At 43.4% G+C, this 25,933-nt stretch overlaps 1 protein-coding gene across 3 annotated transcripts in view; it reads left to right on the plus strand.

Moving 5' to 3' along the window:
* Positions 1–25,618, plus strand: part of ICE1 (interactor of little elongation complex ELL subunit 1) — a gene marked incomplete at its 5' end in the record, with an annotated part of 58,424 nt that extends 32,806 nt beyond the window's left edge. Inside the window, 7 exons of one of the 3 annotated variants that reach the window (XM_082650827.1) lie at positions 338–5,053; positions 6,278–6,446; positions 9,035–9,195; positions 12,018–12,208; positions 14,076–14,182; positions 20,431–20,529; positions 24,597–25,618. In XM_082650827.1, the coding sequence (XP_082506953.1) occupies positions 338–5,053; positions 6,278–6,446; positions 9,035–9,195; positions 12,018–12,208; positions 14,076–14,182; positions 20,431–20,529; positions 24,597–24,778 (5,625 nt within the window). In that variant the 3' untranslated portion in view covers positions 24,779–25,618. Of the gene's footprint in view, positions 1–337; positions 5,054–6,277; positions 6,447–9,034; positions 9,196–12,017; positions 12,209–14,075; positions 14,183–18,375; positions 18,527–20,430; positions 20,530–24,596 lie in introns of those variants that run through there. The other 2 variants (XM_082650828.1, XR_014296493.1) reach the window with 2 other exon arrangements.
* Between the last annotated feature and the right edge of the window lie 315 nt (positions 25,619–25,933).

Genomic DNA, 25,933 nt, shown 5'->3' on the forward strand with positions numbered 1-25,933 from the left:
GACGTCAGAGTTGAGAGGAGGCCTGCTTCGAAGTTAGGGGAACAGACCTAACCCTAGGCTGCATGTGGATTAGAACTGGGAAGCTTCTCCGTTTGGGGAGAAGCAGTGTGAGTGCAGGAAACGCTGGGGAGAGGCGGCTTCTTTAAGGAAAGAAGAAGCAGTGCTGTGCTCATTGAGACCTACCCATCCGTTGATAGAGTCCAGAGAGTGGACTACCCTTTCCTCAGATTCTTCAGGAAGCACACACTTTTTTTTTAATGCATTTAGTTGGTAGTTGCGTTTAGTTGACTGAAGTAGTGTTTTACTAACTAATTAACGTAATTCATTTATCTTTAAGGAAATCTACTTTGGAGAGTGTACAGATTCCAGTGACCATGATTCAGCCCAACATAGGAATTCTGAGCCTGTTTCAGAAGATGATACACCAGAATTGCTGGATTGTTTTAGCTCATCTGGAAAAAGTAAAGGAACTGGAACATGGGAGGAAAAGCTCCAGCCACACGAAGCCACCCAAGCTCTAAATACATTGGAAGTCAGTGAGGTGACAGCGGTTGGGTTTGGGACATTTACAGCAAACCTGAGAGAACCTGCAGCCACGTTCCCCTCCGCTCATGAGAAACACTGGACGGTGTCATCTGAGTTCGTGAGCAAGGGAGAAAGAGGCATTTTGGATGAGGCAGGAAGACAGAGAGAGGCTTGGGAGATGGATGGGTCAGTGCAGACAGAGAAGACACGTCCTCAACCCACGGGCAGCAGGCGTGTTGAGCAGCTCTCGAGCGGCCTGGCTGTAGAGGAGGGCACGGCTCTTGGGACGTCAGACTCATGTCATCCTACCCTGGGCCCGTGGCCATCGAATGAGCCCAGCGCACCTGAAGGAAAAACCCTAGTGTCCAGAGTGATAGGATCACCTAAATTAGAGGTGACCAAGTGGACACTGACTGATGGAGTCACTTCAGCATCAGGTCGTCTGTCCACTTCTGGTCATTTTCAGGGACTGTCTGGAGAATTGGAGAAGGAAAGAGAAGCAATGCGAGGGTTCATTTCGGGAGACCCTTCTGCCCCAGGAGCAGCAGGGGCCGCGCTGGTTGCCGCGGTGCTCGGTCTGGGAGAGGAGTTGTCTTCCCCCGTGGCCTCATCTCTCTGCGGTCACCCCCGGACTCCCTCTGGGTTGGAGGATGACGCTGAAACATCTGTTCCTACTGAAGTAGGCCCTCCCGAGCTGCATCGTTTGGAGCAGAAATCACAAGCTGCCATGTTCACCACGCTAGATGTACATTCTGAGCCCCCGGAGTGTCCCATAGGAGAAGGCCATCTGGAGAACAGCTTACATGCTCTGAGCCCAGTGTCGGGGGCATCTGATTCTAATGGTCAGAGGGGCAGCGAGGTGGGGTGTACGACCCTTGTGAAGGGCATGAACGATATCTGCTCACTCCTGCAGTCAGGATTCTCGGGAGCCGCCAGAGGCGGGCCAGGTGAAAGGCAAGGTCCGAGGGTCGAGCTCACGCCGAGTCGGTCAGGTTTCACATCGTCGGCAGGGCCTCAGTCTGGCTTGATCAGGAGTGGCTTTGGCTTTGGTGAAAGCACTTTGTGGCACCACAGTGATCTGTTACAGCGAAGTGGTGAAGAAAGGCTGGGACCTCAACCTGAACGTGAACAAGAGGCGGCGGCGTCCTCAGAAAGCAGAGGATCAGCACCCAAGCCTGAACGTGCTGGAGAGGATAACAGTTCTGCAGGATTCAGGGCACCTGCATCCTTGTTGCCTAACCAGGTGTCAGTTATCACCAAGCAGGCACGGCCTGAAACCATGCAGGGCGCACGATGGGAACCCTCGAGACTGTCTAGGAGGGAGCCCCCCTTAGTGACAGACGTTGATAATGGGGCTGGTCGGACACCATCTGGAGCAAGATGTGGGGAGAGAGCGCCCACAGCACCGAGAAGCAGGGAGGCAGCTGCTATAGAGAACGCTGCCCTGGGAGTTTCCTCCTCCTGGAGAAAATCAGACTTTGATTCTCCAGGGGGTTCTTTACCAGTAGAAAGTTCCCATTATCCCACAGATAGTACATTATCTTTCTCTTCTGACAACATCCTGGTCCCAAACCAAGACGACGTGACGGAAGCCACAGTGCAGGAAGAGGTGCAGAAGCAGAGCCCGTGTCTTCCTGCCACAAATGTGGACACGTCCAGGCTGGATGTGGATAAACTTCCAGCCACGGAGGTGACGCTGTCAAGAGGCTTTCCTGTTGGAGACACAGTCAGAGCCTCTGGGGAGGCTCTGGCCGTTACAATGGACCCGTCTGTTGTACAGCACGACCCAAAGGAGCATCCGCAGCTGCCGTCTCACATTCCCGGGGGTGCTTCTCCTGAAGCTCTAGACACCACAGAGACTGCTTTTTCACCAGCGTTTGGCAGCAAAGATGAGGAGAAACGTGTTGTCCCGCAGAGCAGCCTCACTGGTGCCCTGTACTGTTACACGGGCATCCGCGAGGCAGGCGGAGGTGACACTGAGGTAGAAGAGGGTGACGCGCCAAGCTGCAGTGAGGGAGAGAACGATCCCGAAGCCGGGCTGGAGGGCGGCCAGCAGAGTGCTGGTGGGGCCTCCGGACGAGGCGTGGGGGCTGCCAGCGCCGGTGCGGCCGAGACCAGACCTTCCGTCGAGGTGGGGTGCCTGACCTCGGCTCTGCGGGACTGTAGCCTCAGTGCGCTCTCCGAGACAGACGGACTTTCCACGTCCGAGGTCGTGATGTTTCTTGAAAGTTGTCAGTTAAGAGATTATAGTTCAGGGGACTCTGTTTCAGAATGTTCTAACAAGGGAGCCCTAAATAAAGGGATGAACAAGGAATTAAAGCAAAGTGAACCGTCAGGAGAAAAGTACAGAAAGCAACTGTGTGAAGAGGAAACACTAGAAACCTCTGAGGAGTGCGTCGGCTCCTCGGAGGAAGACGACTGTCCTTTAAGGGACATGAGGCGGCGGCTTGCTCAGCACTCCCTGGAGACGCTGCCTGAGGTGCTCACCAGGATCCACCAGGAGCTGCAGCCCGACCGGGAGGACGCTGGTGGGAAGGATGCTGGTGAGTTACAGCTCTTAAATGCACCTGACAGCGTCACAGCGGAGCGTGAGAAAGAGCAAGTTCTGCCTCTGGAAACAGCCGGCTCCTCTTCACCCCTGCCGACGGCCGGCTCGGACACTCGGGGCAGTTCTCCCACTAGTGGTGGACTTGGACATGAAAACACGCAGAGCAGATCTGCGGGTAACTTGGATGCGATCAGGCCAGTGGATGGTAAGGAAGAGCCCTCGTCAGAACCCCCGGAGCCCTTGCCCCTGTGCGCTGCCCCGGGAGTGGGGCCGGGGGAAGTGGCGTTTCAGTGTCAGATCTCTACAGTGACTTCCGAGGTTATAAACGTGCTGATAAATAAGGATCAGAATCTAGTCATTGAGAAAGGGGACAACTGGACCATCATCAATGGGGTAGCTCTCATGCCAGAAGTGGACCAGGTTATCCTGTGTGACGCCGCTGAAGATGCCCCTGTTTCCCCGGATCCAGAAGGGCTGGCAGCTGGTTTCATTCCACTTCCTTCCGTGGAGAAGTCCCCAGAGACCGGTCGCCCCGTCCCTCCTTCTCAGGAGCCCCAGTGTGGCAGTAATGTGGCCGGAACCCAGGGCGATATTTCAAGCAGCGGTCAGAGTACTAACTTTGATAAAAGTCGTTTGCGGAATAGACCCGTTAAGCCCAGCGTGAGGATTAGCTCTGAGATTTATGATCAGAACTTTGAGACTCAGACGGTTCCTTCTGATCACACGTACTATAATTCGAAACTAGAGCCGCTGAGCAAAAATAAGAATCGATCAAAGATTTCAAACAGAGATCAAACAAACAAACCAGTGAAGATGTTAGCGTCGAGCAGAATGGAGACTACTCAGAATGAAGTTTCTCCATCATTTTCTGGAGAAAGAGGGAACGGAAAAACTCAGAGAAGTCAGACGCAGACCATCCTAGCCAGCGCCGACACGTCCACTCCTGCGGACTGCTGTGCGGACACGCTAAGTAAGATCCGGCAGGAGGTGGGCCCCCCCCTGCCCCCGTTGCTGGCTCCTCTGATAGCCACGCCTCCGAGGACTTCACAGCCAGCCTCTCCACTGACGTCAAGTTCCAGCCCCTGCTCACCCGTCTCTCCCCACGGCCCGATCTCTCCGCCGTGTGAGATCCCGGTGTCGCCTATGGTGTCCCCCTTGCTGGAGGAGCCGGGGCACTCCTCTCCTCCACATGCATCCCCGTCCACCGCCCCGGCCAATGACAGGGTCTTGTCATCTCCTTTGCAGTTTTGTGCTGCGACCCCAAAGCACGCCGTCCCCGTGCCCGGCCGCCTGCCCCCGTTCGCCTCTGCCCATCCGGCAGTGGCAGCGCCCCAGGAGAATTCCGTGAAGATCCTGGACACCATGTACCCAGAGCTGTCTGCCAGGGCCCGCACCCTCAGCATCCTCAAAGGGAACATTCAGCTTACGCGAGGCCCGCCGGCCGACTCCAAGAACCTACAGGGGCCCGCCAGCGCCATCAGGGGCTTCAAAGCCATCACTTCAAGCTCAACCGCCTTTGTGAAAGCAGGGGGCAGCTCTGGTGGTGACTGTACGCAGGATAAGTCGAGAGATCCAGAGCCTCCGCAGTGTTCAGGTGGGAAAAGGGCCCTGTCAGCGGGCACACCGAGGAGTGCTAAGAGATTGCGCCTGGACAGCGGGTCCCCGGAGCCAGAGCCCCCCTCAGAGGGTGTCAGCAGGAGCCCCCAAAGGAACCCCTCCCAGGCTGCAGCTGTGAGGACAGAGGAGGAGGGGCGTCGTCTTTTGGCCGTCAGTACAGTCTCACAGTCACCCCTGAGCCCCAAGGAAGCCGTGGAGTCCTATGACAGAGCTGTAGCGGAGGCTCTGAAGAAGATCGCAGAGTCGTCCTTTGACCTGTTACCTGTCATTCGCAGTCATGTGTATGTGGGAAACATCTCCAAAAAGCCTGTGATGAGAGATCAAGAGAAAGAAGTTGTTTATGAATTTAGCACAACAAAAAAGGTATGTGGCTCCTTTGCTCTGGGAGCGTTAGGAATCGCATGTCCTCAGACAGAGGCCGTCTCCTGTCAGCGAAAGGGGAGGTGGCCCTGAACAGAAGTTTATTCTCAGAGATGGGCAGTCACCTGTGTAAACATTAGGACCTGTACTTTATTTCTAGCCAGCATTTTATACTTTGAGAAGTGATAAGATGTCGGAGATTTGATAATTTGTATTCACCAAATACTTTAAAATTTTAAAGGGAAAAAAAAAAAAGCCTGTCAGGACTTAAATTGCACATTTCCTATTGATTCTGGCACGCTTAAAAGCTCAGAATGATTTGCTTCAAAGCATCAAATTGCTATGTAATAGAGACTTTCTTTTCTGTGAATGATATTATATACACGCTTGAGGATTTTGAGAGTCAGAAAGGTAGTGTGGGTTCCTCCCACTTCCCTTGGTGTAGGTCAGAAATCACACAGGAACAGATGCTTAGTTTCAGGAAGGGGGCTGGGGGAGGATTATGCAGATTTACCTGCATGGTTTATTAGGACTTTCCTTGGTTTTTGTTTTCTACATATTTATGTTGATACTGGGTGGATGATTTCCAGTGTCCCATGGATTATGCCTTATCGGTTATCTGTACATCCTTGGAATCACAATGGTATAAATATTTATTTTTCTTAGGTTGCATTTCAGAAAGCACAAAGAGCAGTACAGGTAACTTTGGAAAGATGTTTATTTTCAAATGACTGAATGTATCAAATTACTTAATGCGCCTTTTCCTGGGTGAGGAAAACATTGCCCAGTATTTTAAGATCTAAACAGGATAAATGTGTCGAGTACATGGGAGCTCAGAAGACAAGAATGGGAGTAGAGTACGAGTGGATTGAATACACACACAGGTCATTTCAGTAAAAAACAAAAAGTGGTCATTTGTAGGAGTGGTGGTAGTGACAGTAGGCATCCAGGTGTCCTGGGACTCGCCCCGTGGCCCCTGCAGCCCCGCTGACCCCCGGACACCGACAGGCATGGGCTCTCTCCTCCCCGAGCCTCACGGCTTTCCCTGCTAAAGCAAGTTACCACGGTGGGTGTTGTCCTCTACTTTCTGAGACAGGGCACGTTTTATCTTTCCAACTTTCCAAAAGGTACTTAATTTTGTAACTTTTAGCTGGTCTTTAGTAGGCTGAAGATAAGTATCAGTGTACATTGCCTTTTCGTTTTTTTTTTTTTTTTTTTCCAATCCAGCCTTTAGCAGAGTGCTTGCTTCACTCTATTCTCTCAGAACTGAAAATTCAGAAGATGTCTGTGGAGCACAATTACATCCACGCCCTCTGCAGAGTGTATGTGGGTATTTGTCGGCAGCTGGGAGACTTGGAAAGAGCTCGCTTGTTTTGCTACAGTCTACTTAAGGAAGGTATGTTTAGATGGCAACATTCTTGTATTGAAAACGGGTTGTTGCTTTTTTATCTGCTTATATATGCATCTGTATTTTCAGCTAAGGTATTGCTGTGTATCTTTTAAAATCATGTTGTCTTGTGCATTTACCAGAAGGCATGAAGAGCCTTAGCTGTAGACCCAGCCATACCTGGTTTTCAGTGGGAGAATTTGTGTGACTTAAGCTTCCTTAGGTCAGCATATACATTTCCACTTGTGTAGAAAAGTGTATCTCTCATTAGCGCGTGTCGGTTTTATTCCTTGTGCATCTACTTTAGAGTCAGATATAGTTGACACAAGATAATGGAATCATTTTAGAGTGACAAACCGCTCTGCTCTGTTACTACCTGGAAAGGGCAGAAACACTAAGATGGATTCATAAGCTCATGGAAAGAAGAGTTTCAGGGAGAAATGGAAAGGAGGGCTGTCCTTTGATTCTCTTTTCCTTTTACTACTATTTCTTAAGTCTATTAATGGAGCAAATAGGACTCCTTCATATCAGATCATCAGTGGAAACATTTTAATATAGCAAAGTGACACACAAATGGAATTTAATGCTACATCAGAGAGTCTTATCTAGATTGCAAAGATTGATAATCTTTTATTACCATAATGTTTATGGGGCTTATAAATCAGGGTAATTGGATCTGTCACTTGTAGAGTTGTGAGTGAGGCTGCTGTGTTTGTTGCCCACTTCATTTATTTTTTCAGTCACTGACTTACTTAACAAATAGTTACGGGGTGCACATAAGTGTTAAGGCTTTGACGGTGACCAAACCCAGGTATAGATGCAGCCTTCCAGTGGGGTGCACACGTCAGGTTTTGTCAGTGAAGGGCAGCAGGAAGCAGGGCAACAGGGACTCTGCAGAGCCCACGTGGGATTTCTGGTTCTTCCTCAAACACACCCAGCCCGCTCTCACCTCTGGGTCTTTGTAACAGGTTCTCTGCGGGGAAGCTTTTCCCTCTGTTTTGCTATGGTTACACTGTTACCTTTTTGTTTGCTGTCTCTTTCCTCTGCTAGGTCGTGTACTCTAAGGACAGGGATTTTGTTTGTCTTGTTCCTACCACATCCTCACCCCAGGAGAATGTCTTGTATGCTCTCGTTAAGTATCTGCTGATTGAATGACTTGTGCTGTGGAAGGTGGGTTTGAGAGAGTCTCAGGGGTCGAGGAAGCTTTCCTCATCGGAGTGCCTTTTGAACTTAGATGTGAAGATAAAAGTGAGGGAGAGAATTCCAGGCAGAGGGAACAGCACGTGGAGTCCTGGGACAGGAGGAAGCATAATCAGATAAGCACAAGGTTTCCAAAGTAACAGATCAAAATAGCGCAGTGAGTTTATGCTTTGAGTTACCCTCTCTCTATACACCCTGCAGTGCAGTGTTAGATAAAATAGAACAGAGACAATGAAAAAGATGTGGCGTCATGCCAAACAAGATCCGAATCTTCGTGTTGACTGATAAAACCAGTTGCGGAACACTTCGACAGTTTCTTATAAAATTAAACAGTTTGTCATATGACACAGATATGTCACTCTCGGGTACTTACTCAACAGAAATAGAGACATATCCACATATCCATATACACTTCACAGGTATTCAGAGCATCTTAATTCATAATAGCCCATGGTTGGAAACAGAGGTCCATCAGGAGTTGAATGAAAAACCAGTGTGGTATATCAAGCAATTGGAATACTACTCAGACAAACGAGGAAAGGGCTAGTGATGCGTGCAGCAACGTGGATTTTGCTGAGAGGGGGATGCCAGACAGAAAAGGGTGCATGCTTTACAAATCTCTTCATAAATATTTGAGAAAAGGCACATGTGCAAAGTGACCGTAAGCAGATCACGCTTGTCTGTATTTGGGACAAAGTGATTCACTGAAAGGGTCAGACCATGGGAATTTGGGATGATGGAAATGTTCTATCTGTGGGTTGTAGTGGGGGTTACATGGGTGTGTTCATTTGTCAAAATCCTTCAAACTGTCTGCTTACAGAGTGTATTTTATTGTATGTAAGCTGTGCCTCGATTAACTTGATTAGACAAACAGAAAAGACAAGCCATGGCGTTGGAGAAGGTATTCATAAGAAAAGGATTATCAGTCATAATTTATAAAAAAAATCCCTTCATATCAAAAGCCTTAGGTGTTCTTCAAGTGAATTCTGTCTTGTAAATGCATAAAACATGGCCTGAAAGGACACGCACCAGATGGGAGGGTTCTGGGCGCAGGGTCTGGAACCTGCGAGAGGAGGTTTGCCTTCTCTTCTTGTTTTGGAGTTTATTGCTCTTTTCTACAGTGGTGTATACTCATGCACTGTGTTTCAAATTCGATTAAAGAAAGTTTGCCAAAGAGAAAGAAAGGTTGGCTGGCGGGGGGGGACGGGGAGGGATGGGCGGGAGAGATGGAGAAGCAGAGTTGAAATAACTGAGGCTGGGGCCTCGTCAGGCTTCCTCCCTTTAGCTTTAGGTGGCCCTGCTGTGCACAAGGGGAAATTACTCAAATATCTTCTTAGTTTGTCATTTATTCACTTAATCAGACGTAAAGGTTTATTATCTTGTTTCCTTTCTCATAGATTTTCCAGAGTCTGAAAAATTGACTTTGTTCATTGCAAACATGTGGCATGATATATTTATCTCTCAATCGGTGATTAATAAGGCAATGCAGTTGGTAGCCAGGCAACGCGCTAAAGGAGAAGTTTTGAACTGCTTGCGAGCTTTCCTCAATTGGGAGAAGGTGAGGTTTCTTTTTATGTAATACTGTACTTGTAGGTCTTACATAAATGTTATTATTTGGTTTTGTATTAGTTCGTGAGCATTTCAGAGATATTCTTCATATTAGATCCTTTAAAATACCATTTTAGTCTAAGCTTATGCATTTGTTCATTAAGTATGCATGAGACACTTTGGGAGAAGTTGTAGACCTGTGTGCTGTGTTAATTGAACAAAGTTTCTTTTGTGTGCTAGTTTATGGCGATGAAATCTGTACATGCACATATATATGTGAGGGCTCAGAAGAGTTGCACATCATTTGCTTCTACAGTAGGTACTTAAGTGAAAAAATTGGTATCTCAATTCCTTCCTGTTACGATTTTTTCTGAACCTAATATTCTGTTTTTCTTTCCAGTTGATGGAATTTGTGTTTGTTCTAAGTATTGTGTTCCATGTTTTCTTTCATTATCTTATTTCCCTTCGTGACTGATATGTTAATATAGTATCTAGATTGGTGTTCTTTTCTTCATAGATTTTCTCTAATGAGAATCGCTGGATGCTGAATTGATAGTGGTAATCTTTAAGAAGAGGTATTGAAGTCAGTGAGGGGTTAACATTCACTTTGTTCTGCCCTTTTTAATGACTGTATTACTGTCCTCTTTTAAAAAAATTCTGGCTTATGCATGTAGTCGACTTTTATATGTCATTTTGCTTTCCTTTTTAGTACTTTTTGATGTGACTCTTCATTAGACTTTTATTTTCTTATAAAAAGAAAAGGAAAGGGCTATTGGTAGATAAAAAGTTAGGGAATTTAAAAACTCAAGTCTCTAATCATCTCTTCATCAATCCACCTAGACAAACCAGAGTGTATTGGTGTGAGGTACCATCAGATTCCAGTCCCTTAGCAGTGAGAAGAGCATCCATACACGCATTTCCACCCTCCGCGGTTACCTGCAGGTCCACTTCTGTCCCTGCTTGGTCCTCCTGCTTGTGCACTGGAGCCTTCTCCTTTAGCCTGTTCAGGATGAAGCCAGATATGTTTGGATGATAAAACATGATTAATGAAGAAGGTAGAATTTTAATAAGTGTGTTTAGCCTGTATCATATCAAATAAAAATATAAAGTCAAAGCTATTAAAAAAAAAAAAAGAGGAGCACTTGGGGGGGATACCATTATAGTCCAAGACTTCCAAATTCTGTCCTACAGAATTCAATAGATGTGAAGCACAAAAATAAGTAAAGAGTTAGTAGAATTCAACAATATAAAAAGTAAACTTGAATGAAGACTGTAGTTTTTCATATGTCTGTGATTTGCAAAAAACAGTCATGCATTTGACCTTAATTTTTAAAAAGTAAAGAGTCTACACTCAATTCTCTGTCAATGACTCAGTAAAATTAGACAAAGAATTAAAAGATTCTATAAAAGTTCCCTGGAGATTGAGATACACAGTCCTGGACAATCTGTGAACAAATAGAAACTCAGAAGTAAAATCAAAGTATTTGGTGTGAAAGGAAAACCCTTCATACCGAAGACCTCTCATTTTTGGAAAACTTACACTCATTGAAATAGTTTAAATGTCTTCATTATTAAACAAGTAATAAGTAAAGTTCCCTGATAATCATCTTAAAAATTAAAAATTTGAGAAGGAATCCAGAAGAAAAATATAGTTTAAGAGGTGTAATAGTAATGAAGTAGAGAAAAAAAAATGCCTTTAAAAAATACTAATAAAACAGGTAACTCAGTTCAGATTAATGTAAAAAGAGAAAAGCAAAAATGTTCAAGATTTCAGAATGAGAGAGGCAGTGTGAGTGGAGATGGAGGATGAAGAATGAGAAGACTGCCGCCTACAGCTTCATAACAGGTTCAGAAACCGAGAATGGTTCCTTAGCAACATAAAAATGGTCAGAATTGGCTTTAGGGGTAAAACACTGGAATAAACCAGTTGTTTTCCATTTTAAAAGGTTGAAAAGGTGATTAAAAATTTCGTATACAAGAAGCGTGGATAGATTTCATCTGAATTTTATCTAATCTTTAAAGAACCAACTAATTCCAATCTTTTTCAGGTGCAAGTGAAGATTGAAAGCCCCTTGTTCATTTTTAATAACAAAACCCAATAAAAAAAGAAAAAAATGATAAATCCACTGCTGGGTATGTACCCAAGGAAAGTCAAATTTATGTCCACAAAAAGGCTTGTACATGAATGTCCAAAGCAGCATTATTAATTACAGCCTAAAGGTGGAAGTAACCCAGATTTCTGTCAATAGGTGAATGGGCAAACTGTGGTATATCCATACAATGGATTCCTACTCGGCAGTAAAAAGGGGTGTTCAAGCTACGTATACGTGCAAGAACGTGGAAAAAAATATCAAAAAAAGCATGCATAGGTGTAAAGGAAGCCAGACAGAAGAGTCTAGTACAATCTGATTCAATTTTATGAATCTCTGGAAAAAGCAGACTGATATCTAGGGTCAGAAAGATGACAGAATGAATTTATTGAAGAATTTTTTAAAGATTAAAAATTGTTTTGTAATAAAATTTTAATTCTCTGATTTCAGTTAATGAAAATTTGCATTCCTATCTGGATTGCAGTGTCTTTCCTACCTGACTGGATTCTGCATTCTGCCTGGAGCTTTTTTATCTGGCCTGTTGACCACCATTGTATAATCATTTTAGGACAGTTGTTATGACAAGATAAACATAGTTCTTTATTCAAAATAACTTTCAAAAGGTGTCCTTTAAAATTAAATGATTATTCAACTGATGCTTGTTAGTACTCTTTGAGATCACCCACATGAGATATGTTATATTTGAAACTCTGAATTTTCTTTTTTTTACCTTATTTGCTAGAATGCTCCTGCAGATGTTGGCTTCATGGTTTCTAAGCTGCTTTTGACCATACAGTTATGTCCAAAAACAGAATTTCAGTCCAGTGAAAGATTTGGCGAAGACCTAAGTGATAACACCTGGGAGTACATATGTGCCATTGATCTGCTCTGCTGCCATCAGAAGTGGGTTTGGACACATGACAACATTATAAGGTACAGGGCTATTCTGCTAACTTACGTTGGGTTATTTGAATTGTCAGGTAGTCTGTTCAGTGATTGCTGAATTGTGGTTTGAATCATTTTTGCTGTTTAAGGCAGCTGAAACATTTACAAAGCACATTTTGATTTGGGTAAGAGTTAATAAAACTACTCTTAAATGTCAGTGTCACTGCCACATCCCCTCGCTTTATTTTTTTATGGTACCTTTCACTACTTTTCACTGTGTCCTCTTATTACTAAAGGAAAATGAATCTCATGCAGGGGGGACTTTGGTTTCCCTGGCCTCCCCCGTTATGTATGTAGAGAGAGCCGTGCCCACACAAGAGAGGTACTCAGTGAATATGTGTAGATTGAAATGTAATGGTCATTATCTTAATGTACAGATACTATGGAAAAACCCACAGGAACAGAAATATTCAAAATTCTGGGTCAGCAGCTCTTCTCACTGGGATTTCAGGAGAGAACTGAGCCTGTTAACGCTCATGCGTCCATTTTATGTAATGAATTAACTTTTCTCTGTTCATCTATCTATGCAGCATGTTTGGAGAATGGAGAAAGTAGTCAAATAACTGCTCTGCAGTTAATTACAACCCTTAATTTTCTTACAACCCTGACTGAGAAAGGCTGGTTTAAAGGGGTTTATCACATTGAAAAGGATTCACCAAAGGATTAATAGTCTGTATCTTTGAGACATTTGAGGAATATATTCTGTGGAAATCTGTTCTCTTGTTTTTCCTTCTTAACACTCGGGAAAGATTATACATCTGAATGTCAAATAATAGGTAATAGAATTATGGAATGTCTATATAATGAGATACAGCCATGTTAGAATAAACAGCTATACATGGATTTTTATATACTGACACGAAAGTGTTTTTCAGTCTGTTACTAAGAAAGTGCCAGGACAGTCTGTTAAGTGCTGTCTGGGTAATGATGTGTGAGTGGCTACCCTGGGCCTCATCTTCCTGGAAGCCCAGAGGGCAGGGGCCCTTCTATCCCTAGTGACAGATGAAACAACCAGGGATGGTGCCAGTCACAGGTGCTTTGTCCACGGTCCCCCGCTGGCGGTATGGACAGTGTTGGATATCAGGATCTCTGCCTGGCCGATTCCAGACCCTGATTCCTAAGCACTGCAGTCACTTTGACTGTGTTTGTCACATACATGCAAGCATAGAGGTCTGTGGGAGGAAAAGCCCCAAATTAAAAGAGTGATAGTTATCTGAGAATGTGTTTTTTAACGTACATTTTCCTTTCATTTGTCTGTATTTAACTTTGCTGATATTATAAATACTATGTAAGAAGTTAATACATTTTTGAAAAGAGAGAGCAAAGAGGAATTGCCACTGTTTTCAGTCAGTAGATCTAGTTTCTTTAATCCATGTAAAGTGTGGTTCATTTCCTCTGGTTTAGTTCTTTTTACAAAATATAGGCTGTTTGTCCTTGCTCCACCCCGGGAAACTAGGCTTCTAGAACGCAGGTGCCACCTTCCATCTGGATGGTCCACGTGAGAATCCAGACTCTGCTGCTTCCAGTTCTGTGACTTGGGGACATTGTTCAGCATCTCTACACTAAAGCCTTGTGAAAAGGGTTAAATAGAATAAAGATGCAAGCATGGGTGTTTGCAGCCTTTTTAAAGCCACTGTAAGCACAGAGATCCTGAATAGTTGGAAAGTATGTGAGCTTTCAGTGTCTGTTCTCATGTTAGCCAAAAATGCTACATCTTTTCAAGTTCCTCCTCTTCACTAACTGTCTCCTATGGACGATTTTTAAGATAATTTCTTCTTAATATTTGAACAATGGTGGGTGAGCATACTTTCATATGCATACATACATGTATATATTTGTTGTTGTTATTTTGTAGTAAGGAGCTGTGGCCTGTAATGGATAAGTGGATAAAATACAGAAAAGGACATGCAAACATTGCATATACTCCTGATATTATCATAGCATCAATACTGAGGCTCATTGGTGAGTTGTCTGTTGTATTAAATTTGTTCTTGTTATTGATGGTATCTTGGTGAGAGAATAAGTGTGTAATAATATATTTTGACTGAAACTTCGCTATAATAACTGACTTTACGGCCACGAGAGTAGGTACTTTTGCACTAAATTAATTTTCATTACTCATACTCTTCCTTTATAAATTAACATTTTATTCACCTTTTTCAGATTTAAGATTTTTCATGTTAGTACATTTTATTTATAATTGAACTCTTGATTCTCAGATATTAATTTTAATATACACACATGCACACACTTGCATATACACACTCCAGGATACATTGCTGGATACATTGCTATAAATTACAGTTAATTTGATTTATAAAATAAGTAGATACCTAATCCCTGCTTGCACCCCAGTTTTTTTTTTTCATACTCAATAAGGATAACTATGTACTTCTATAATTGGAAACTAGTTTTATTTTGTTTCTGTAAATTGTAAGATGAATAAACAGAAATTAAAATCATTGTTTAAAAATCTTTTAAGTGAAATATAGATTCTTTTTAATCTCACATCTAAAGAGGACCTCAGTGGCCATTTAGTTCTGTCCCTCCCTCCCTTTCACCCATAAATCTTTATTTTTTATTTTTACTTAGTTTTTCTTCTTTTGCCCCATCTCTGACAAACTGCTCTCTAGTCCAGGCATCATTATCAGTGATGAGGTCTGTTCATTATCAGAAGGCTCTCTTTACTTTGAAGTGACTCCTCTATCTGCCATGTATTGATTGCTTGGGGGCTGACAAAACAAGTTTCAGCCTATTTCTGTGTCAGGGCCCTTTAGATCCTTGGAGATAGTTATCATGACTTTTAAGTATCTTTGGTGTTTAATTAATTAAAACTCCAAGATAAAACCATTTGAAATAGGTTTGAGAATTTTTAAATCACGTAAGTCAGTCTTATAAATAGACCACAGTAAGAAATATAATATCCCTGACTGACTTTGTTAGCTGTATCTGCATTCCTGCACTGTGCACATTTTACATGCAAACATAGGAACATTGTAGTAAATAAATATATAAACTGGGTCTTGACAAAAACCTGGTTTCAAGGTGGACATCTAACAGTTTTCACTGGAAATAACCTAACATACACTTGGAGTTAAGATACAGAACATGAAAGCATGAAAATGTGGAAGTGGAGATGACTAAACTGCTCAGTGGGGGACTTCCCTGAATGCCTCAGGTCCAGTGCTCTGAGGACCATTGCTGTCCCAAGTGGGAGCAGCAAGGACACAGAAGGGCCAGTGACCTCATTTTCAGCCGTCAGCTGGTGGCATGTGTGTGTCTGGAAATTCTGGTTTGGGTAGCAGCTTATCTTATGAATTCAAGAAAGAATGTGTTCATACTTTGAACTAATTCATTCCGAATTGAGAATGCTTTTTGAGAATTTAAGAAATTAGGAAAGGTGTTAGGTCTGTAAATGCTTCCATGTTGACCGAGATGAAGAATCTGTGAAATTTGCTGAAGAATATACTTTTGAAGTCACACTTACAAAATATGATGTGATTTTTGCTGTTATCATTGCAGTGGTTGTTTCTTTGTGTATTTATTGATTGTAACAGGATGGAAAGTGAGAGTGGGAGGATGTGTTTCTGGTGGTTGACCCCATCCTGCTCTGAGAAGCATCTGTGATGGAGGGTCGGCCTCACATGTCATTCTCCTCCTCAGTTAGCTCTTATCAGCTTTGGTTGATTGTCCAGACTGCCTGAAAAGCTTTTTTAAAATTACAAATGCTCAGGCTCCAGACAAACCCGTACAAGTTTATAGAAGTACTTTTGAATATGTACCTTAAAAAGTAACTCACTTGTGAATTAAGAAGAATATGGTCATAGTTTGTCTAAAAACAAGGATGTATAATTGTAGGGAGAAAACCTGACTGGTAGTTTTAGTCAAACTCAGACTAATTTATTCTTTAAGTCTTTAAAATATAGCTTTTGGGAAAATAATTTATAACATTTGATAATATATATTATTTAGAGTAATATATGTATATTTACATAATTAGGAGTGGTATAATACAATGATGTGTGTCATAGCAATAATGTATAATTAACATATAGTTAACAATACTGCATAATAAAATTATAATATATAAGTAAATAAATTTAGTTGAGAGGATGGCTAATTAGAAAGGAAGTGTAATGTCAAAAATGAGAGCAGACTCAGGACTGGCAAACCCTGCTGAGGTCCGCGGGTGGACCAGGGCAGGACGAGCTCGTGTGAGTGAAAAGCCTGGTGTGGGGAGGGCGAGAGGGGCCACTGGGCTGTTCCTGGAGAACCGGGGCTGAGCTTTGCTGGGAGTCTGTTGGTGCTGAAGGCTCCCCCCCCACCACCCCCGCCCCCCCGAGCAAAGCAGGGGCTGGGGTCCCGGCGAGCAGGGGTGGGCCGAGGGGGAGGGTGGAAGCAGGGCGGAATCCTGAGAGGCAGCTTTAGGGGTGGGTGTGTGCTTTCCTTCCCGCACACCCATCTGAGTTGGAGTTTGAACCGTTTCTAAGAAGAAACTGCTGGAGAAGCTTCTTGCAGTTTCTGAAGCTGACATTTGCTAAAGATTTTAGCAAATAATTAACTTGGTTGACTGTGATTTCTTAATAATAAATGAAGTCACACAGTAGGCATTCATAAAATAAAGGAATTGTCTGTATTCTTAACTCCAGATTTGTAAATCCTAATTGGATTTTTACCCCATGGGAAATAAAAACAGGCTGTCTGGCAAAATGGTTCAGTGTTATCTAATGTTGGATTGGGGTATGAACACCGCCGTTAGCAAATGAAATGGTTACATGTGATTATTAAATGGGGTTTCTCTAACCTACCTTAACAATAATGGATTAAAGAGCGTTTTGTGGAACATTTGGATCGCTCTGGACCCCTGGGGACGTGGAGGACGGGGAGAGCCTACTCCAGGCGGCTCGTGTCCTGGTGGGGTCGGGACCTCTTCGGGGGGGCAGGAGGTAGGGGGGCGGTGAGCCCCTGTCTGAGGTCCCTGGGTGGGAAAGGAGCAGAGTGGGGACGGAAGTCTGCATGCCACTAGACGCAGCGGAGTATAAAGGTATAGAATACCCCATTTTGCCCCCAAAGAGCTTTAAATTCTGAAGTGGCCCATCTGGTGTTAGGAGAGCCTAGAAGCTAGGATGACACTGTTTCTCATGTCAGGTTTTTGCACGTCAGGCTGCAATAGCCAGTACTTGGTTGATTTCTGTCCAGTGTCTCACCTTGTCTTTCAGGTTTTCTTTGCAATTGTCTTAACTCATCCTTTCCTTAATATACCTGCATCTGAAATCTTGACTGAAAACCCTGGGTAACTATCTTTCTCTGATCCCTGCCCTGTAGACTGGGTCTCACCTACCCTAAGGCCGGCAAGCTCTCCTCTTCAGGCTTCCGTGAGTGGGGAGTGTGTTGTCTTTGACACTGAGATTGACTCCACATTTCTTACTTGAATTTTAATATGTTGGCTGAACTGCCCTGGACTCGCTCACCTTCCTTCTGTAGAGGGACTTTTCTTCCCGTCTATTTAGCAAATTTGTCCATCATCTTTGTCAAGTCATCATATATGTAAACCTTTTCCCCCAAACCATATACCTCAGACTCATGATTTCCTCTTACTTTATCTCTGATTTGCTCCATTAACTTAAATAAAGCTTTATAAAACACACTTCATTAAGCATTTTTAATTAAAAGAAAGGGAGTCATTATAATGCAGTCGTGTATTATCTGGAAACACATGCATATCCCATGGCCAAATGATCCCATAGCTGTGCTAGGCACGCACACTGTCCCTTTCTCTGCTAATAGTCATGCATTGAATGCTCTCGATAGATTGTCTCAGAGGACAGGTCTGGTGACATGCAGTTATTAGAACTTTGATCTAATTGCAAGGAGATATCTAAGAGTGCTCAGTACCTTGAAATTTCTGATCTCTGAAGTACATTACTTTTCAACCTGTGAAAGACTTCCTAAGGGATTATCCATATGTTTACAGTTTCCTCCTGGATTAGGAATTAACCGGGGAGTCATTGATCAGTAGGAATTTACTGAATGTCTGCTGTCTATCACAGCATTTAGGGTGCGTGTAACTAGCGCTAAGCTAGTTCCTATAGGGGATACAAAGTAATAAATTCCCTTTAGTGTCCCGTGCCTCAGTTTCTCCATATTCAACACAGAGATGAGGCTGATGGACTGGGTCACATCTAAGCCTGTGGGCTGTTTGTACTATTGAGAGAACATGGACACAGAACAGTGAGCATGCAGGATAATGTTGTCATAAGAGCACAGGAAGAGGACTTGGGTAAGACGGCATCCAAGGTATGTCTCAGAATCCTCCTCCTCTGTAACAGCCGGGGCAAAAGGACATGAGGCCTGGCCATGAGGGAGGTGCAGAGGCTTCCGCTTTGAAGCAAGCTGGTTTCCATAGGACCATTGGAATAAAGGAGGGTCCAGATGGGTGGGGACTAGGCGAGGAGTGTTGTCCTGTTTAGTCCCCTAGTGAGACCCCCAAAGAGGTTTTGTCACTCCAGGTTTTATGTGTCAATTATTGTACTAGAAATTAAAACTAGGAGTTTAAAAAAATGTTACTATTCACTTAAGATTAATAGTAATAAACTAATGTTAATATAAGTGATATTTTTAATGAAAAATAACTCTTTCCAAAACAAAGAAAAATAAGAGTGAGCAGAATGGAACATTATCTTACTGCAAACCTCTTGACTGTCTAGATTCATAGAAGGGCTGGTTTCCCATAGCTGCTCTGCATTCAGTCTCTGGCTGTATGTTGTTTTGGTTGAAGTATTTGGAGAAAGTCCAGTCTCATACAGATGTGTAGTTGATTAAAGGAGTGTTTTAATAGCCCGTTCAAGTAATTGTGGATATTCTTCTTTGACACTGCAGTGCAACTCAACAAGTGATGATTTCTTAAAGGTTAGTTGCAGTGTGAAATCTGAAACCTCATCAGTGAACTTCGCTTCTCTGTTGCACCAGAGTCCCTTGGTCCACCTGACTTGTTGAAGGGATCTTTTGCCCATTCATGATTTTGTAGCATGTACTGCTCACTTGGAAAATACTGATCTGTACAGATCTTCCAAATGTCAACAATATCAAGAAAGCAGACATTAATATCATCACTGATCTCATCAGAGAGATCTGAAGGATTTGAAGCTGTCAGGCTTAGGGTAGGTGATGGAAGTTTTTCCAAAATTCTAATTTTGCTTAAGAGCTCAAATCTTATCATTGACAACAATGATTTCCTTGCAGTGACAGGTTCACTTTTCTCATTTTTGAGAAAATGTCTGTCTCGGTCTAAATAGCCATAGTTTGTCAGTGGTTCTTTGAGTGAAAAGTGGGTGGAGAAAGCACCCAGTTCCCCTCCCAGCTGAAGCAGCTGCACAGGTGCTTTTCCTGGAGAGAGTCGGGGTGCCGAGGTGCCAGGGGTGTGCTTCACGTGCCCTTCCTGTCCCATCCGTGGAAGATCGCAGAGCCGTGTGCTTAGGGGTCTGGATTTCATAAGAATCATTGTTACCGTTTCATGAAGGACATTCTGAATGAGTTAGCTTTTCCGACTGTGAGCTCCTGGCCATGGAGAGTGACCCCCATGTCACTGCCCTGACTGGTGCTGAGGGTCCACTAGTTTGATGGCCACTGCCTTTGCACTGTCAGGCCACATCTCAGCACTGGAAGGAAAGCGCATCACTTCTTAGTGTCATTGGGAAAGCAAAGTTTTGACCTTGAGGACCCCGGGGGTTTAGTAGAGCACACTTGGGAGCGGCTGCTCTACGTGAGGACGGAGGTTGTGTTAGCCAACTACATTGTAACAGCAAACTGTGTCTTATATTTAGTCCGTTAACCCACAGAAGTTAGTCATTTCACACTGAGCCTGCTAAAACCATTCATTCTGCTAAATTCCATTTATTATATGATAACTGGGGAAGCAACACATTGTGTATCTGTGTATCACCTGTATGTGTGAGTGACAGAAGAGATGACGAATCATTCAGTCAGAACAGCCCCCCACCCCGGGACGGATGGTGCTGTATTGAGTCCTGATGCTTTACTGTTTAATTTGTTTTCATTTAAGAATAGGTACCCACCTAGCTTCAGTTCAGGATCCTGAAGCTTAATGTACATGCTAAACGAAAGAAAACGTAAGTTTTAAATTCTTATGAAAAGTTAACATTTAACCACAGATTGTTTACATTTTGTTTTGTTTTTTTTTCCCCCCCTAGGTCGTTTAGGCCAGTTGGGTTTGAAGGAAGGGTTTCCATCAGCTGTGAAAAACATTAGTGCAGTTATTGGTATGTTTATACAGCATGCCCAGGATGAAGGTAAAACTTCTGTTTATTATAATTATTTTTAAATCATTTGCATTCCTCTTATTAAATCTGTTTTGAGTTCTTACTACATGCATTGCTCTGTGCATCTCTCAGTGCTTGGGGGTGAGGAGTTTGATCACGAAGCCACACTCTGCCTGCGTTCTCAGCACTGGCATTTGAATGTTTGTGGGTTTCCTGTTGTTTCAGTGGTAGCGGCTCGCCCTGTTGGGCAGCGCATCCCTAAGGAAGAGGAAACTCTCTTATTGTCCTGGTGCTGACGTTCTGTCTCAGAAACTGTCGGTACTATCTTCATGCTGTCCTGTGACCTCCGACCAGTGACTCAGCCTCAGCTGCCTGCAGAGGCCTGGCTGGAGTTGTGTCGTGAAGACCAAGTGCGGTCACACATGTGAAGCAGCGACCCCAGTGTGGCCTGGGTATCACTGAGTACTTAGCATCCCCAGAGAACTTGGAAACTGGAGGCTTTTTGTGAGCCAGTCTTCATAGCAGTGGTTTCCTTTTCGTTTGTATACCTCAGAGCATGTAATTTTATATTCTTATTCCTTTGTGGGAAGAGATTAAAACTCAAAAGTAACCCTTTGAAGTGATGAGTCTCATTTTTATTTGAATGTTATGCAATCAAGGAGTAATGCATCCTTTTTCAGAAATTAGGTGACCATATGTGTGTGGATTTATCTCTGGGCTTTCTGTCCTGTTCCATTGATCTGTATTTCTGTTTTTGTGCCAGTACCATATTGTCTTGATTACTGTAGCTTTGGTTGCAGAGTCTGAAGTCGGGGAGCCTGATTCCTCCAGCTCCATTTTTTTCTCAAGATTGCTTTAGCTTTCACGGTCTTTTGTGTTCCCATGCAAATTGTAAATTTTTTGTTCTAAATGTAAGACCAGACACTATAAAACTGTTAGAGGAAAATATAGGAAAAACACTCTTTGACATAAACATAAACCACAGCAAGATCTTTTTTGACCCACCTCCTGGAGTAATGAAAATAAAAACAAAACCAAATAAATGGGACCTAATGAAACTTAAAAACTTTTTCACAGCAAAGGAAACCATAAACAAGACAAAAAGACAGCCCTCAGAATGGGAGAAAATATTTGCAAATGAAGCAACAGACAAAAGATTAATCTCCAAAATATACAAACAGCTCATGCAGCTCAATATCAAAAACACAAACAACCCAATCAAAAAATGGGCAGAAGACCTAAATAGACATCTCTCCAAGGAGGACATACAGATGACCAAGGGGCACATGAAAGGATGCTCAACATCACTAATTATTTGAGAAATGCAAATCAAAACTACAATGAGGTTATCACCTCACACTGATCAGAGTGGCCATCATCAAAACATCTACAAACAGTAAATGCTGGAGAGGATGTGGAGAAAAGGGAGCCCTTTTGCACTCTTTGGTGGGAATGTAAATTGATACAGCCACTATGGAGAACAGTATGGAGGTTCCTTAAAAAACTCAAAATAGAACTACCATACAACCCAGCAATCCCACTATTGGGCATATACCCTGAGAAAACCATAATTCAAAAAGACACATGCAAAAAAAAAAAAAAAAAAAGACACATGCACTCCAGTGTTCACTGCAGCACTATTTACAATAGCCAGGACATGGAACATCGTAAATGTCCAACGACAGACGAATGGATAAAGAAGATGTGGTACATGTATATGTATACAATGGAATATTAGCCATAAAAACGAATGAAAATGGGTCGTTTGTAGAGATGTAGATGGACCTAGAGTCTGTCATACAGAGTGAAGTAAGTCAGAAGGAGAAAAACAAATGTCATATATTAATGCATATATGCGGAATCCAGAAGAATGGTACAGATGAACCTATTTGCAGGGCAGGAATAGAGACGCAGACGTAGAGAACAGACATGTGGACATGGGGGGAAGGAGAGGGTGGGACAAATTGGGAGATTAGGAAAGACATATATACACTACCATGTATAAAATAGCTAGTGGGAACATGCTGTAAAGCACAGGAAGCTCAGCTTGGTGCTCTGTGATGACCTAGATGGGTGTAATGAGGGGGTGGGAGGGAGGTCCAGGAGGGAGGGGATACATGTATACATATAGCTGACTCACTTCATTGTACAGCAGAAACTAACACAACATTGTAAAGCGATTTTACTCCAATTAAAAAAAAATTAAAACAAAAAAAAGGAGTAATGCAGTTACACAATTTCCATCGGAAACACACGGTGACATCTGAAATTTACATCCGAGAGGATCTTAACGTGTAGGTTGTCTTCTGCTTTCAGGGTGAGGCATGGCAGGTTGAGCTAATGAGAACTTTTGTCTTCTTTGATTTTAGAATAGCTGCTGAGGTAACGGCCCTGAAAATGTACTCTTACCGTCTAGACTGTGTGTTGTCATCAGGGAGTAGCCAGGGAGTGGCCGACGGGTTGTCTCGCCACAGATGCCGGGTGGACATTTCCTGGCAACAGTGTGGCCCTCCTGCTGGGAGGAGCGAGAGGGCCTTGCACTGGGCTTGCTCTGGGTTAGGCCCTGTCCCACAGAGCAGCACGGGGTCCCCAAGGTGACCTTCTGGGGCTGGCCCTCCAGGGCTTGAACGTTGACTTTGTTCTATGCACAGGAAGTTAACGCCCTGCAAGAAGCATACTTTGCTGGAGGCCTGGCACTGGTTAGCTCCACCAGGTCACAGCCAGGCTGCCCGAGTCCAGAGCCTACACAGTGCACATGGTCTTATAATTATTTTTAAATCCCTGTGTAAAACTCTAACTGTTTGACTTTAAGTCTTTACTATGTGCCCTTGTCTATGCTTCTCTAATTACCATGTAGATAAGGGGAACATATTTTTTAAATTTAAAATTTTTTTTTTTTTTTTTGGCTGCGTTGGGGCTTCATTGCTGTGCGCGGGCTTTCTCTAGTTGTGGCGAGCGGGGGCTACTCTTCCTTGTGGTGCGTGGGCTACTCTTCTTTGTGGTGCGTGGGCTTCTCATTGTGGTGGCTTCTCTTGTTGCGGCGCACGGGCTCTAGGTGCGCGGGCTTCAGTAGCTGTGTCTCGGGGGCTCAGTAGTTGTGACTCGTGAGCTCTAGAGCACAGGCTCAGTAGTTGTGGCTCACGGGCTTAGTAGCTCTGCAGCATGTGGGATCTTCCCAGATCAGGGATTGAACCCTTGTCCCCTGCATCAGCAGGTGTATTGTTAACCACTGCACCACCGGGGAAGCCCAGGGAATGTAATTTTAAAGCTGCTGTAGTACTATCTACATCTACAGCATTAACATTTGAATGTGTGGGTTTTGTGATATTTATTTTTAAATAGTAGTAGTTTTCCCTATTGGGCATTGCATCACTAACAGTGTATAGTTAATAAGCTTTAATGAAATAACTCCTAAATTTTTTAACTAAATGATTGAAGTGAATTTAACTAAAATTGAACTAAATTAAATTTGAATTAAATAACTCCTAAATAAACTTATACTGAATGAGAACTCTAATACACCATAATCTCTAACCTAGCTATAGTCTACAATTAAATGCCATGATCAATAGTCATATACTATAATCTAGTGTGTAAGAGTATTGTATATGCTATACTACATACTAAAAATTAGTTTTTCACTTGCTCTCATTTCATCATGTTTTTCATTTCCAAAGTCCACTTATAAACACTTCCGGGGGTATAATGGAGTCATTTATTTGACAAATGCTTTGGGGTCCACATTTTACTAAAACTTAAACATGAGGGTGTGATCCTTCCAGGACCACTTTGGAAAGCTTAGCACTGATCATGAGAGGGCAGGCGCCTCAGGTCCTGTGCCCCTACTCCGGCTCGTCGTCCTCTGGGTACAGGCAGCGCCAGGAACCTGTAGAGAGCTGTGCAGTGTTTTGCTTTGTTTTTGTTTTCCATTTGCAGAAGGGATTTAAATGAATTTTTTCATTGTGTTTTTTTTTTTTTTAATATTTACTTTTCATTGCTGGAAGAAAGTATTTGTTGAATAGTATTTTATTAGATCATTAACATTTTGCATAACGAAGATTTTCTTGTGTGATGACTGATGTGGAAATTCTTTTCAGACATACCATGGGGTATCCAGCTGGCAGCCGTGTACGCTCTGTGTGACTTAAGTCCCAGCAACCCAGCGGAGATCTCCAAGATCCTGGAAGCCTGGCGCACAGAGACCTCTCACCGCGTCCCCTCCGCAGTGCTTAGCTCCCTAGAGGAGGTCAGCGCTCTGTGTACGGAGGATTGTGGCTGACTGCCCCGTGCTGTGCCCGGAGAAGTGCCTTCCCGTTGCTCGAGTGGAGATAGATCAGTCAGCTTCCAGGGTGCAAACCGAGGTTCCAGAGAGAGACGTCAGGGAGATACAAGTGCTGGGGGCGGAGAAGGAAGCAGTGGCTGCTTTCCCTAAACCGCACACATTTCACTTATGGCTGCTGTGATCACATGACATGGATTGTAATTTGTTGTGTCTTGGTCAAACAACAAAAACTTGAACTTAGCCCTTTTTTGCTGCAGAAAGTGTCCTTTTAGTCGCTTTTAAAAATTGAGTGGCATTTTGTAATGAATTTAATGTAAAAACATTGATTTGGTTCCTGAGCCAATTTTGGACTTTGCGCCCAAATGACTGACTAGGAAAAGATGAGGAGGCTAAAACAGTGCTCCTCGAAGACTCTTCCACTGTCTTAGCTGGAGTTGGGCTACAGAGCTCCCCTCAAGTTATAGAGTGTAGCTGACCAGAGTAAATAAACAGGGAGAGCCTTTATAACTTCCTTTAATGCATTTCTTCAGATCTCTAAAGTTCCTTGCAAATATTTAACTATGTATCAGGAAAAGGAGAGCTGAGGATAGAGGTCACCGCGGGTGTTTGTACCTCGTTGTGTACATACAGACGCAGCCAAGTGCGGGCAGGTCTCTGCATGTGCCGTGTATATATGGACAGCCTATAATGTGTCTCACATTTGATGATATTCCACTTTCGGAATTTTAGTATTTGTACATAGAAAATGGGTTTAATAACTCACCGTGGTCCTGATTTGTCTTATATTCATCATTTCTTAAAACTCTTGTATGTGTTTTTTATAATAAAAAATAAAAGTAAGCCATGCACACGATTGTCCTGATCAGTAAAAAGTGACACTTGGCCTTACTTCTGCTCCAACCAACGATGAACCAAATAGTCAGTGCCAACCAAAGACAGAGGAGAGTGGCCTGCCAGAGGGACCTCCCTCCTGGACGGAGGCGTGGTGGATTGCCCGGATGTAATCGGGTTTGGGTGCTCTCCCAGGTGCTCTTAGTGAGAGCAGATACCAGATAAGTGCTGGTTGGATGTCTTTGTTTAGCTACAGTTGCTACCCTTTAAAAATCACATTTGACAAGTATTTTGTTACTTCTTCCTCCTGTTTTTTAAGTA

This window comes from Grampus griseus, assembly GCF_964374135.1.
Source record: "Grampus griseus genome assembly, chromosome: 3".
In the NCBI taxonomy this organism is placed as follows: domain Eukaryota; kingdom Metazoa; phylum Chordata; class Mammalia; order Artiodactyla; family Delphinidae; genus Grampus; species Grampus griseus.